The 12,372-nt window shown below is 37.6% G+C and overlaps 1 protein-coding gene and 1 long non-coding RNA gene across 2 annotated transcripts; one reads left to right on the forward strand and one right to left on the reverse strand.

The window, feature by feature from the left end:
* On the forward strand, window positions 6,467-7,621 carry LOC109842061. Its single transcript, XR_002247290.1, has 2 exons — window positions 6,467-6,797; window positions 7,172-7,621. It is a non-coding gene; the product is annotated as an uncharacterized LOC109842061 (long non-coding RNA).
* LOC109832203 (protein FAR1-RELATED SEQUENCE 5-like) lies at window positions 8,735-10,849 on the reverse strand. The gene is made up of 5 exons (XM_020399641.1): window positions 10,311-10,849; window positions 10,176-10,229; window positions 9,024-10,082; window positions 8,867-8,927; window positions 8,735-8,770 (listed from the first exon to the last, which is right to left on the reverse strand). The coding sequence occupies exons 1-5, from the start codon at window positions 10,847-10,849 to the stop codon at window positions 8,735-8,737; spliced, it is 1,749 nt and encodes a 582-aa protein (XP_020255230.1).

Here is a 12,372-nt window from a genome sequence, read left to right on the forward strand (position 1 = left end):
GAACTCTGTGAATAGAGTTGTTAGAACCGAAAATTCGGTTAATGATCAAGCTGTTATTCTGTTGTTGGAGAATCCTCTCAGATTTGATCTTCTGAGCTTGATTCAAAAATCCTATCTCCAAGGATTTCGCTGCTGCTGTTGCTGAATCACCAAACCCGAGTGGTTTTGATAACTGGAAAAATATTCAACCTGTGCGGTTTAGATTCTCCGAAATCCAACCCGTCGCCTCCTGTGGTCGATCTGATCCAAGAAAATCCAACCCCCACTCAGTTGAGTTTGTTGAGTTTTTATAGGAGGATAAGAGGTTGCAACTGACCCCTATATCCGCTTCTACGTGGGCGGAAATCCCTCAGAACGTGGGATAAACGGTTCTGAAACCGTTCAACTCATGTTTGAACGAGTCAAACGCCCAATCTGGCGTTCAGAACCCAACTTCGCCTCTTAGAATTGAGACGCGAGGTTGGGTGTTGGCTGAACATCATTGAACGCGAGGGTTGCTCGCGTTTTGGTTTGTTGTAACTTGGAAACGCGGGGGTCGGTGTTGGTTGGACCCCTACGAACGCGAGGGTCACTCACGTTTGGCTTGTAGCTCGGAGACGCGGGGGTCAACGTTGGTTGGACCCCTACGAACGCGAGGGTGGCTTGGAAACGCGGGGGTCACCTGCACTTCCCAAGTTGTAACGCGGGGATGACATCCGCGTTTCAGAAGGAGCTTTTTGACTTGTAACTTCTTCTGTGAAGCGTTGCGGTCTTTGCCTGTTATAAGATATGAGAGTCGTCAGATTGTAACTCTCACCAACGATCGTGAAGGCCACTGAATAGGGTTTTCATCAGCTGTCGGAAGCGTCGTCAAATTGTAACTCTTCTCGATCTGTGTGAAAAATCTCCTATTTGCCGCTTTCGATTGTCGACCCGAAAGCTATTTGATTGTAGCTTTCGTTGTGGGAGCTTGACGGGAATCAACATCCATAGTGTTTTGAAGATGAATATTTGCCCACAGCTCTCTACCAAGCAACTCACCAACTAAGTCCAACCTTTTATTTCTAAAATCATTACACTGCTCATCAGCATCTCTAATAGTTGCTAATATAATATTAGTCATGCTGTTGTCGCAGCCATCAAGATCAGTCATCTCAGAGATGAGGCCGTGTCTATAGCGGTTGCAGAATTGCGGATGCAAAGATCAGAAAGTCGTCTGATTGTAACTTTCATTATCAGGGCTTGATAGGGATCTTTTGGTACCTTTGGGTACCCATATCAAACCATAAAAATCTTCATTGTCTTTAATTCTACAATGAGTAGAAATGTGTCCATGTCTCATACAATAAGTGCATACAAAATTTCTTTTGTATGTACGGATGTTGGAACCATGAAACCTATTTCTACCATGATGATTGTAGTTGGCATAAGCATGAGTGGGTCTAGTCCTACAACCCTCAATTTCTAGTCTTTCAATCTTTGATCTTAATTGCTTGTTCTCGAAATCGAGATCTCCTAGCAATTCATCTTTTAGAGCAAGAGAGGTTGTTAGTTGTTCTAGCTTAATATCACAAGAGGCATGCAATTTTTTGAAAGAAGAGTATTCTTTAGACATTCTTTTAAATTCAAAGTTCAACTCTTCTAAAGCCATAGCTATGTCACATTGCATATAGAAAGATTCACTTTCGGCCTCGGATATTACCTCATGTTCATTTGCCATGAAACAAACATTTGGGTCATGAAGAGCAAGTTTGGCTCCTTCTTCATCACTATCCGAGTCACTTGGTTCGGATTCTTCCCATTCGGCATACATAGCCTTCTTCTTCTTGTACTTCATGTACTTTTCTTTGAGCTTGGGGCAATCCTTAGCGATGTGACTCGGTTCATTGCATTCAAAACATTTACCTACACGAGAGGAAAACTTGTTGTTAGATCGAGGGTTAAATTTCTTGTTCATTTTTATGAGTCTAGAGATTCTTCTAGAGAGATGAGCCACTTCTCTAGAAAAATCGACTTCACTCTCCGACGACGAAGATGAGTTGTCACTAGCTCCTTTGAGAGCTATGGTCTTCAACTTTGGTGACGGCTCCTCAACTTCACGTGATGGCACTTCCTCCTTCTCCTTCCCCTTGAGCTTCTTCTCATGCACTTTGAGCTTTCCGATGAGACTATCAAGAGATAAGGTAGTGAGGTCATGAGCTTCCTCAATTGTCGTAGCCTTGGGCTCCCATGCCGGAGTCAATGAGCGAAGTATCTTGTAGTTCATCTCTTGAATGGATAATTGCTTATCTAGACCATGTAATTCATTGATGATATTAGTAAAACGGGAAAACATAGCATCAATGGATTCATTAGGAAGCATTTTGAATAGCTCATAATCATGCATAAGCCCACTAATCTTAGATTCCTTAACTTGGGGGGTTCCTTCATGTGTTATACATAACTTTACCCAAATTTCGTATGCGATTGCACACATGGAAACTCTATTGTATTCATTGGGGGAAAGACCACAGATTAAGGAATTCATGGCCTTAGCATTGAGATTGGCAATGTGCCTTTCATCATCGGACATGTTCTCGACTTTGGACTTCTCTACATATTTCTTTTCTATGAGCCCTAGGATGTCAAGATCAATGCAACGAAGGTAAATTCTCATCCTAGCCTTCCAATAAGCAAAGTTGGTTCCGGTGAAGAGTGGTGGTCTAGTGGTGGATTGTCCTTCTAACATATGCATATTCAACGAAGCCTCCATTGGATCTTTTCTCTAAGGTTGTTAAACCAAAAACTGATATAGAGACCAAGCTCTAATACCAATTGTTGGACCCTAGAGGGGGGTGATTAGGGTCAAGAGGCTCTAATATGCAATAAAAAACAAACACAAGCAAACCACAAAACAGTAAAGTAATTAAAGTAAGAGGAGATAGGGTTAGGAATCGTTATCCTTGACGCGCGATGTGTTAACGAGGTTCGGCCCTCTGGCCTACGTCCCCGCTCCCCACTCTCGAGGAGAAATCCACTACACACCCGGTTTGGAAGCCAGAACTTCGTCTACACAGTGATCCCACACGATCTCTCTCACTACACAGTTTGATCTCAACAGATCACACTCCCTCAGAGTTGATCTACACAAGATCCCACTCACACAGCAGAAGAAAAGATGCAAGACTCTCTCTTTACACAGCCCCTATAGCAAAAAGAAAAAGTACTGAAGCTAGGAAGTGAATCACACTTAAAAACAGAGAGAAAACACAGAAACCAGACTTTGAAAATTTTTCTCAGGAAACAGCAGACTCTCTGGTTTTTGCAAACGTTAGGGCTAAGGAGGAAGAAGAAGACTGGGGTTTTTATAGAAAAGATTAAATCAATTTAAAACAAAACCCAATCTTCCCAAATAGGATAATAATCTCCTTTACAGACCCTTATCTCAGACTGTGCCAAACACAGTTAAGCGTAAGCGCAGTTTACTAGGCAAATGACCGTTTGAAAAAGTCACGGCTGACCGAAGAGAAATTTGGTCGCCCGAAGTAAACGTTCGGTCGACCAAAAAACTACGTCGGTCGACCGACCGAAAAATCCGGTCGACCGCTAGCCGCTTTGAAAAATTAGAAAACGAGCAGAGACTTTATCGGTCGACCGGCACGGTCGACCGACCAAAGATTTGAGCTTTCGGTCGACCGCGCCGGTCGACCGATGAACTCTCTGGAAACTTCTGACGAAAGATCATAGGAGCGGTCGACCGGACCGGTCGATCGCTTTCTGATATATTGCAGAAAACAGATTTTGACTCAACTTGAAATATTTGTAAAATATTTATTTGACCTTTATAAATTCTGAAACTTTGTAAAAAGTTTTTAATACTAAAAGCAAACTGCTTGGAAAAGGAATTTTGCAGATAGGTCTTCATACTTGTAAAAAATAGTATTTTGTGAAAAACGCTTAAAAACACAAGTATGAAAACGTGTGTGTGATTCCCAATAGCTTCAAGTAAACTCAGTAACTATTTGCCTACATTCTAGCACTAGAGAGAAAAACAAAAGAAAGCTAATATCCTCATATAGAGAGCAATACTTGAGCTTTGATATAGCTTGAATCGGATGAAGCTTTTTTTCGAATTTGTTGTTCTTGAAATAACGTTGCTTCATCTCTTGGCCTCCTCCTCCTTTGGATATCATCGTTGTAGCATATATTCCATCCATCCTCCATTTATGACACTAACGAGCTTGATAAAAGAATTTACTACATTTGCACTCAATAAGCCATTAGTACCGATAATGGTGGTTGTAAAACATCATCAAAACATAAGGGCTAACATAATCATGAAAATAAAAAATAAACATGCATGTTGAAGGAGATGAAGTTATTATGAAAATTATGTAATTTTTTGGTTTATATATAGGCATGAGGTATTGCATGTGATAGGATAATAGTCATAATTAGAGTTTTATTAGGATTTGAATTTGGTTATTGGTGCTTCAAAATATCAATCGCACTACCAAAAATGAAGCAACAGTGCATGGATATGTATATGGAATTTTAAGGGCAGGCATGATCTGAATGCTATCATGTACATTAACACAATGGTATCACCGTGTACTCCAGCAAGTCACTTCTTGGTGGACTAATGTAAAGTTAATTTGATGTGTGGGAAAATTCCACAATAGTTTTATTTTAATAGAATCCTTTGACTTGACAATGTCCAACGTGATCAAGAAGTGTAACTGTCAAAACCTTTAAAAAAACTGGTTAATTATTTCTTAGAGGAACTCATATGGAAATCACCAAAAGAATCGAGTCAGCATCAGCCTTACCAAAGATGATTACTTTCTTACTAAGATTACTACTAAATACATCATGTCTCCTCATCAAATGGGATAACTTTACGCTTATGCTAAGTGCAGAAAATATAAATTGTTATTATGTGTTCTATATATTGATAAGAAGATCCACCTTATTCTGATTAATGGTAAAAAAAATGAACAGTCACCCTAAAACATTCAAAAAGATTGACAGTCGATGGATAAACCCAGAAGGGAAATATATCGACACCAGAAGATGATATGCATCTTCTTCCCCATGCTTATTTCAAATTAATCTACATTAGAGCCTTCTTGGAGCATGATGAGGATCTCAAAGCTTTCTTCCTTCGGGTTTGAAGCAACAACAAATTAAATCTAAATTAAAATAATATCAAACATTAAGATTTACCTTGATATATGTGAGAACCTGCAACAATCAAATCTTTATTCCTCTAAATTCTGCATGAAAATTGAATAATTTAAAAAAGATATCAATTTCCATAAAAATTAATTGCAGCATAAAACAAATATCACCATTAAATTAAATACACAATATATTTAAAGAATAATCATGAAAATAAAAAAACCATACATGTTGAAGGAGATGGAGAGTTACTATGAAAATTGTGTAATTTCTTAGTTTATATATAGGCATGATGTATTATATGTGATAGGATAATAGTTATAATTAGAATTTTATTAGGATTTGATCATAATTAGAATATTTAATCAATAATAGTTCTGATAATAGTTCTGATAATCTGTTAATCTAAATTGTTATTATAATAATATGTACGGATAATTTAATTAATTTAAGATAGTTCATGCAATGCACGTAACTATTATAGAATATTTTCTCAAACATGAGTTATGAATATTTTCTGTTATGAAGCAACAGTGCATTAGATTATTTAAATAAAGTAAATAAAGTCTGCTTTATTTAAATAATTTTAAAATGTTATGATAAGATAAAGTCTGCCAATTAAATGTTATGATAAGATAAAGTCTGCCAATTAAATTAAATTTAAAAATTAGAAATTGATTATAGATAGGGTAGTTCAAACTTTATAGGGGTATATTTGTCTAAAAAAGATTTTTCCTAACTCGTGCTTTTAAAGGGACTCATATGGAAATCACCAAGAGAGTAGCAATACTATTGTTATATATATCCACAGGACCAGAGATATCTCGAAAATGAACGAAGAAAACCACACAAAGAAAAACCATATTAATTACCCCCAGACACCACTGTTTTCAAAACCACAATTTTCCATCTCTATCTATAATATATCCACATACCCAAATTATGTTGTTGGAGTTTTTCCCTCTCAAACTACACCATTGATCAACTCTTCTTTTTTCTTTGCACTTAAATTGTATAGCATTCATTGCGATGAGGACTTACCTGGGTTCTATGTCTACCTTGAACATCCAATAAAAATAATAATGTACTAGACCTTGTAGTTAGTTAATAATGAGATTTTGTCATTATAAACAAATTAAGGTAAAGATTAATAATTCTTAAGAGTGTATTACGTTCCCCTATCTTCCACTGCAAAGTTGTTAGTGTTTATTCTGGCCCAAGAGAATATATAGTGCATTTCACGTACGAATGGGTGCGTACGCATTTGGGATCGAATGGGTTTTATTGCAAAATTTCCTCCGCTACTTTTAATAACGAGATACGGACGAGCTCAGATCTCAAGTTCTCTACTCGACAACAAATCCCCAAATCCATCTCTCTCTCCCCCAAAAAATCGATCTCTCTTCCCTCTTGCTCTCGTCGTCGATCGCTCCCTGCCGACGAAGTTTTTGCTCTCGTCGATCGATCCCTGCCGACGAAGTTCGTGCTCTCGTCGATCGATCCCTGCCGACGAACTCTCCTGCTCACAAATCTCGCCGACGAACGCTCTTGCTCACAAATCTCACCGACGAACAAGTCCTGCTCACAAATCTAGCCGATGAACTCCGCCGTCGACCCCCGCCGCCAACTCCTCTAGACGAACTCCGCCAAATCACAATGTAACTATTTGCGGACTGCCTGTGGATATATATAGCTATATTATCTCTTTCCTTCTCTTTTCAATTATTAATTTTTGTAAATGGTCAAAGTTCACATGAACATCTGTTTCCAAATTTAAAGGGCTAGATCTCAACCACCCGTCTTTAGTTTCAATTTGTGTCAGTTGAGATCTATGTTTGGTTTTGTTAGAACAATTATAATTGCCTCTAGCATTTCAAGTGGAAAGTTCTTTTCATACAAGCCTCTAGCATTCGAACTTGAATACAGTTTCAATATCACAACTTTTACAGTTAGTTTAATTTTACTCGAATTATAAATTTTTCCTATGTCTCTTTCCAGCACATGTATATGTTAAATTGTTCAAAATTGGCAGATTGAAATGGCTTCATCATCAACTGTGGAAAGTAACTCACGTGTTGAAGTTGATATTAGATTCATATTGAAACAATGCGAGTGTGGTGAATTAGCGGATGTGAAGATAACGAAGTCGAACAAGAACAATAACCGTGGTAGAATTTACTACTCGTGTAAAAGGCAAAAGTGCGGCTCGTTTTTGGGCTGGTGCAAGATTTCATCAGTTGAACAAATACCACTCGGCATTGCCCCACCAGAAGCGCGTGACTTGGTTGTTGTACGTGAAAATGTGTTGTGGAAATGGTTAACTGTTATAGCTTTTTTGTTGTCTTTTTCTTTGGTCATGAAAGAAATTATGTGATGTGTTGGAATGAAACAAGACTTTGTAAGTGAGGAAATTATGTGTTGTGGAATCGGTATTTTGTAATGCTTCACGCTTTGACGTGTTGGAATGAAACAAGTTTGTTAATTATTGCTTTTTGTGTTGAAATAACCGTGCTTCAACTTCTTTTAATTCTTTCATTCGAGGAATCAGAATTACAAGAAGGTAGGCTTTTACCATGTTACAGAGTTGATGAGCTTGCTGGAGAACTGCTTGTGTACTGAATTAATGCTTGTGTACTGAATTAATGCAAGAAACTGCTGGAGAACTGCTTGATAACTGTGGATTTGTGTATTTACAGGAAGAGTACATGAGTCAACCAGAGGTAGATATGCAGATACAAAGTACCGTGTGGTTTTTTAGCAAGCTAGCATAATGAATGAACTATATGATAATGGGTTTTCACAAATGAATGTGGCTACAGTTCAATTTGTTGTTGATTATGATCAATGTTGCTGATAAAATATTGTTTCTTATTAATTAATAGGTATGTATGACTTGCATGTGAACTTTTTCCACTACTCTTTTGATCATGTTGAGAATGGTCATGAAGTTAAACCATAATTTTAGCATAGGTCAACTATTGATGCAGGTCAAAATATATATGACAAAGTCATGATTTTCCTATTGTGACATCATATTGCCTTTTAATTTTTTTTTCTCTGATCTCAAAGAAGCCTATATATTTGATGTCGATGGCCTTTTTAATTGTTTAGGAAATGGGGAGCATATCACAACCAATGTCATCTGTATATTTGATGTCGATGGCCTTTTTAATTGTTTAGGAAATGGGGAGCATATCACAACCAATGTCATCTGTGATCCAAAACATTTGACCATAAACCCACAGCATTTGAGGCAGCAACAAACAACCTACAACAGGAAGTCACAGAGTCTTTTACCATGTTTACAACTCAATAACCAGCAGAAAAATCAGCAACATCTCAGTTTCTACATGTTTACAACTCAATAACCAGCAGAAAAATCAGCAACATCTCAGTTTCTGCATGTTTACAACTCAATAACCAGCAGAAAAATCAGGTTCTGCATGTTTACAACTCAATAACCAGCAGAAAAATCAGCAACAGCAACACCATAAACTTGCATGTTTACAACTCAAGTCCCAGCAGAAAAATCAGTACACATTACAATACATTGCAATCAAACATAAACAACTAGGTAGTTAAATGTGGGCCTGATTTAAGCTCCTGATTCAAGTTCCTGATTCAAAAGCGCCTGATTCAAACAACAGAAATCAGTTTGAGAAACATATAAGCTTTTGAAGTAAGTTAGGTAATTATTTAAAAAATTAGTATTATTGAAGTAAGTTACCCCATCTTCACTTGATGACCCATTACCCTCTTGCCAATTTGTATCACCGCATGTAGAAGACCTACATTATAAAGAAAAAATATATATATACATCAAGGGGATAATAGAATGTGAAGAATAAGAAAGGATTAAAGAAGGTAAAAGAACTACTACTTACGGATTTGTGAGTGCCGGACAATTTCGCTTATCATGTGATTGGCCTACTTTACCACACCCGTGACAACGTCTATCTTTTTTATTTTTGGCTCTAATCATTGCTTTCTCTTTTCCTCCTTTCAACCTTTTGCCGCACCCTTTTGCTCGCACTTGATCGGGTTCATTGAAACTATTTTCATAACTACAAGAACCATGAGCACTAGTACCATCAGTAATTATCTTACTACATATTGGATTACTTTTCTTAGTGAAGCTCATTACAGCCATGTGGCTACTAAGAAATTGATCAATTTGCTCATTAATGCTACGCAATCCATCGGTAAACATCTCCCTTGTTTCTTCACATACGAGGGACTTGTCAACTAAATCCAAAGATGATTGGATAAATTGACTCCGCGTTAAAAGATAAGGATTATCAGGGGTTATCTGCATGCCTTTATCATCATGAACTGTCCCTGATTTTGCAGACTTAGTCCACCTCAATAAGATGTATTTATCAGGCAATATTTCAGCATCAAATTTCATCAAATAAGAGATAATGTGAGTACATACGATTCTGGCGCTTTCAAACTTTTTACAACTACAAGAAACCAAATCCAACTGCTTGTCGTAAACGATTTCGCGGACTTTGCTTGTTGCAAGCTTCTTTCTTTGAATTTGATACACACGACGATTGTCGGTTTCCCTAACAAACTGCAACTTGTAGTTAAAACTGTCACACACTTCAGCCTCAAACTTGTAATACATCTCATTAGTGTAAATATCAACCATTTGCTCCAAAAAGTCATGATTTATTCTAAGTTTAGGTTTCTCAATCACGTCTTTGTGATCGGCCATCAACTCCTCGTGACGTTGGCGCACTAGTCTCCTGCCAAACTGTATCATAAAATCCACCAATGAATTATTCTTCGAAACAAATTTCTTAAAAAATGCATGTCCACTTTCTGCTCGTTGGCTACTTGACATGTCTGCTGAGAAAATGTGATTAACATATGCAGGAATCCATCTTGACCGAAGTTCATATTGATCTTGCAACCACTTGTTTCCATCTAACCCACTTCTTTTAATCAAACTTTCCCATTGTAAATCAAATTCTTCAGGAGTCTCTGATTTTCAAATGCAAGCCGAGAACTCATTTTTATAAATACTATACTTCACAGCATCAATTTTCTCAGAAAACTTCATTAATATATGCCAACTACAATACCTGTCAAAAGAATTAAATAAAGTGTTAAAAAGAAAGGCTATGTATAGAAATATTTTTAATAATCTATACAAACAATAATACCTATGAAAAGTATGTGGAAGAACATGAGGGAATGCCTTTGTCATAGCTGGGTCTTGATCAGTAATAATCATCTTCGGGGCACCACGAGGCATACTTTCCAAAAATTTAGTAAATAACCATACAAAATCATCAACGCTCTCATGATTCAAAAATCCACAAGCAAAAACAACTGTTTGAGCATGATTGTTAACCCCCATTATTGGTGCAAATATCAGGCCATAGCGATTAGTGTTGTAAGTAGTATCAAAGATTACAACATCACCGAAAAATTTGTAAGCCCGCCTTGATCTTGCATCGGACCAAAAACAACGAGTAATCTTTTGTTCCTCATCAGCCTCAATATGAAAAGTAAATACGGGATTCTTTCCTTGTTCCAGTTTTAAATACTCATAAAACATTTGACCATCATGCCCCTTCAAATCAGCCCGTATATCCCTCTCATGATTATACAAATCTCTTTGAGTGCACCCAATATTTTCTATACCTCCAGATTGTACTCCAAGAAAACTGAATTGTTGATGCTGAGGTATATTCACCATTGATAACTGTTTAGTTAAAGATTTTGTTGCGGCTGAAACGTGTCGGTGAGACCTTAAAAGATGAACCTTTGATGGTGTTGATAGCGGATGGCTGTGCTCCTCTTTAAAAATAGTAACAACGTATTTTCCGAAGGTTGATTTTAAAACTGTAATTTTGGCATGACAATCTTCAGCTACGCTCCCTCGACGTCTTTTATTTTCAACATCCGCGATTCTTGGAGATTTTCCTTGTTTAAAACAAACATACTATAATTCGAGTAAAATTAAACTAACTGTAAAAGTTGTGATATTGAAACTGTATTCAAGTTCGAATGCTAAAGGCTTGTATGAAAAGTTGTGTTGAGTTTTCCTTCTACATTTCCAGAGCACGGCTTTACAAGTTGGAATTTCTGTCTGCTATCTAAATTTAATCCCATTAATAATTTACACAGGGAGGAATACCAAACCCTTTCAGTATAAGCAATTTTAAAGACTTTTGCATTATCAGCAGCAACAATATCAGCAGCAACAATATAACAAATTATACTGATCAAGTTGTAGCAAATTTATAATTCGAGTAAAATTAAACTAACTGCAAAATGAACTAACTGCAAAATGAACTTTCCACTTGAATTCTAGAATTTTTTCCCCCTTGCATCAATTAAACTAACTGCCATTTCAATCATCCACAGTTTTCTTTTCCCTTGCATCAATTATTCTAAAATTAAACTAACTGCAAAATGAACTAACTGCAAAATGAACTTTCCACTTGAATTCTAGAATTTTTTTTCCCTTGCATCAATTAAACTAACTGCCATTTCAATCATCCACAGTTTTCTTTTCCCTTGCATCAATTATTCCAGCAAAAACAAAAATAACAGATAAAATACAGAAAATTGTTGGTTGATGAACTGAAAATTTTGTAAACTGAAAATAAGAAATTAGGGTTTCGTCGAGGAGTTGGTTGATGAACGCACCTTCGTTGATCGAGAGCTGGAGGGGGTGAGTCGCGGTGTTGGTCGAGAGAGGGGGTCAAAATTAGGTTTCCCGCAGCGTTGTTGGGGTAGCCGAGGGAGACCAGCAGTTGGCGGCGGAGTTGGGTACCCCTCGATTTGGGGGTTTCGTCGAGGATTTGAAATCAACAGTGTAGTCGGCGTCGATTTTGGGGGAGCTCCGATTTTGGGGCTCGGATTTGGGGGTTTCGCTGTTGATCGGAGTTGGGGGTTTTGGGGCTCGGATTTGGGGGGGTGACGTTGGCAGAGGAGGAAGGTAGGGAGTGATCTCAGACTACGCTGTTGATTTGGTTCTCTCAGGAGCGCCGACGAGAGCTACGGAGGAGGAGGAGTCGGGGGTTTTTTGGGAGAGAGAGAGAGAGAGAGGCTGAATAATAGGGTCACGAGCATAATTAATGGTCACGAGGCTTTTGCTTCAATTTGAATCGCACTTGATTTGTTCTTTTGCAAAAAACCCCAAAATCGACCTCAGTGCGTACGCACAATCCGCACTTGAAACGTACTGTATATATATATATATATATATATATA

Source organism: Asparagus officinalis, chromosome 1, assembly GCF_001876935.1.
Source record: "Asparagus officinalis chromosome 1, Aspof.V1, whole genome shotgun sequence".
Classification (NCBI taxonomy): Eukaryota; Viridiplantae; Streptophyta; class Magnoliopsida; order Asparagales; family Asparagaceae; genus Asparagus; species Asparagus officinalis.

What these genes read in the sequence shown, in the direction of transcription:
- LOC109832203 (XM_020399641.1), bottom strand. Translation starts at nt 10,849, where the DNA reads ATGGTGAATATACCTCAGCATCAACAATTCAGTTTTCTTGGAGTACAA. An exon ending in CTTCCACATACTTTTCATAG is followed by an intron (nt 10,230 to 10,310) that starts GTATTATTGTTT and finishes TTCTTTTGACAG; the next exon opens with GTATTGTAGTTGGCATATAT. An exon ending in GGTCATCAAGTGAAGATGGG is followed by an intron (nt 8,771 to 8,866) that starts GTAACTTACTTC and finishes TGTTTGAATCAG; the next exon opens with GCGCTTTTGAATCAGGAACT.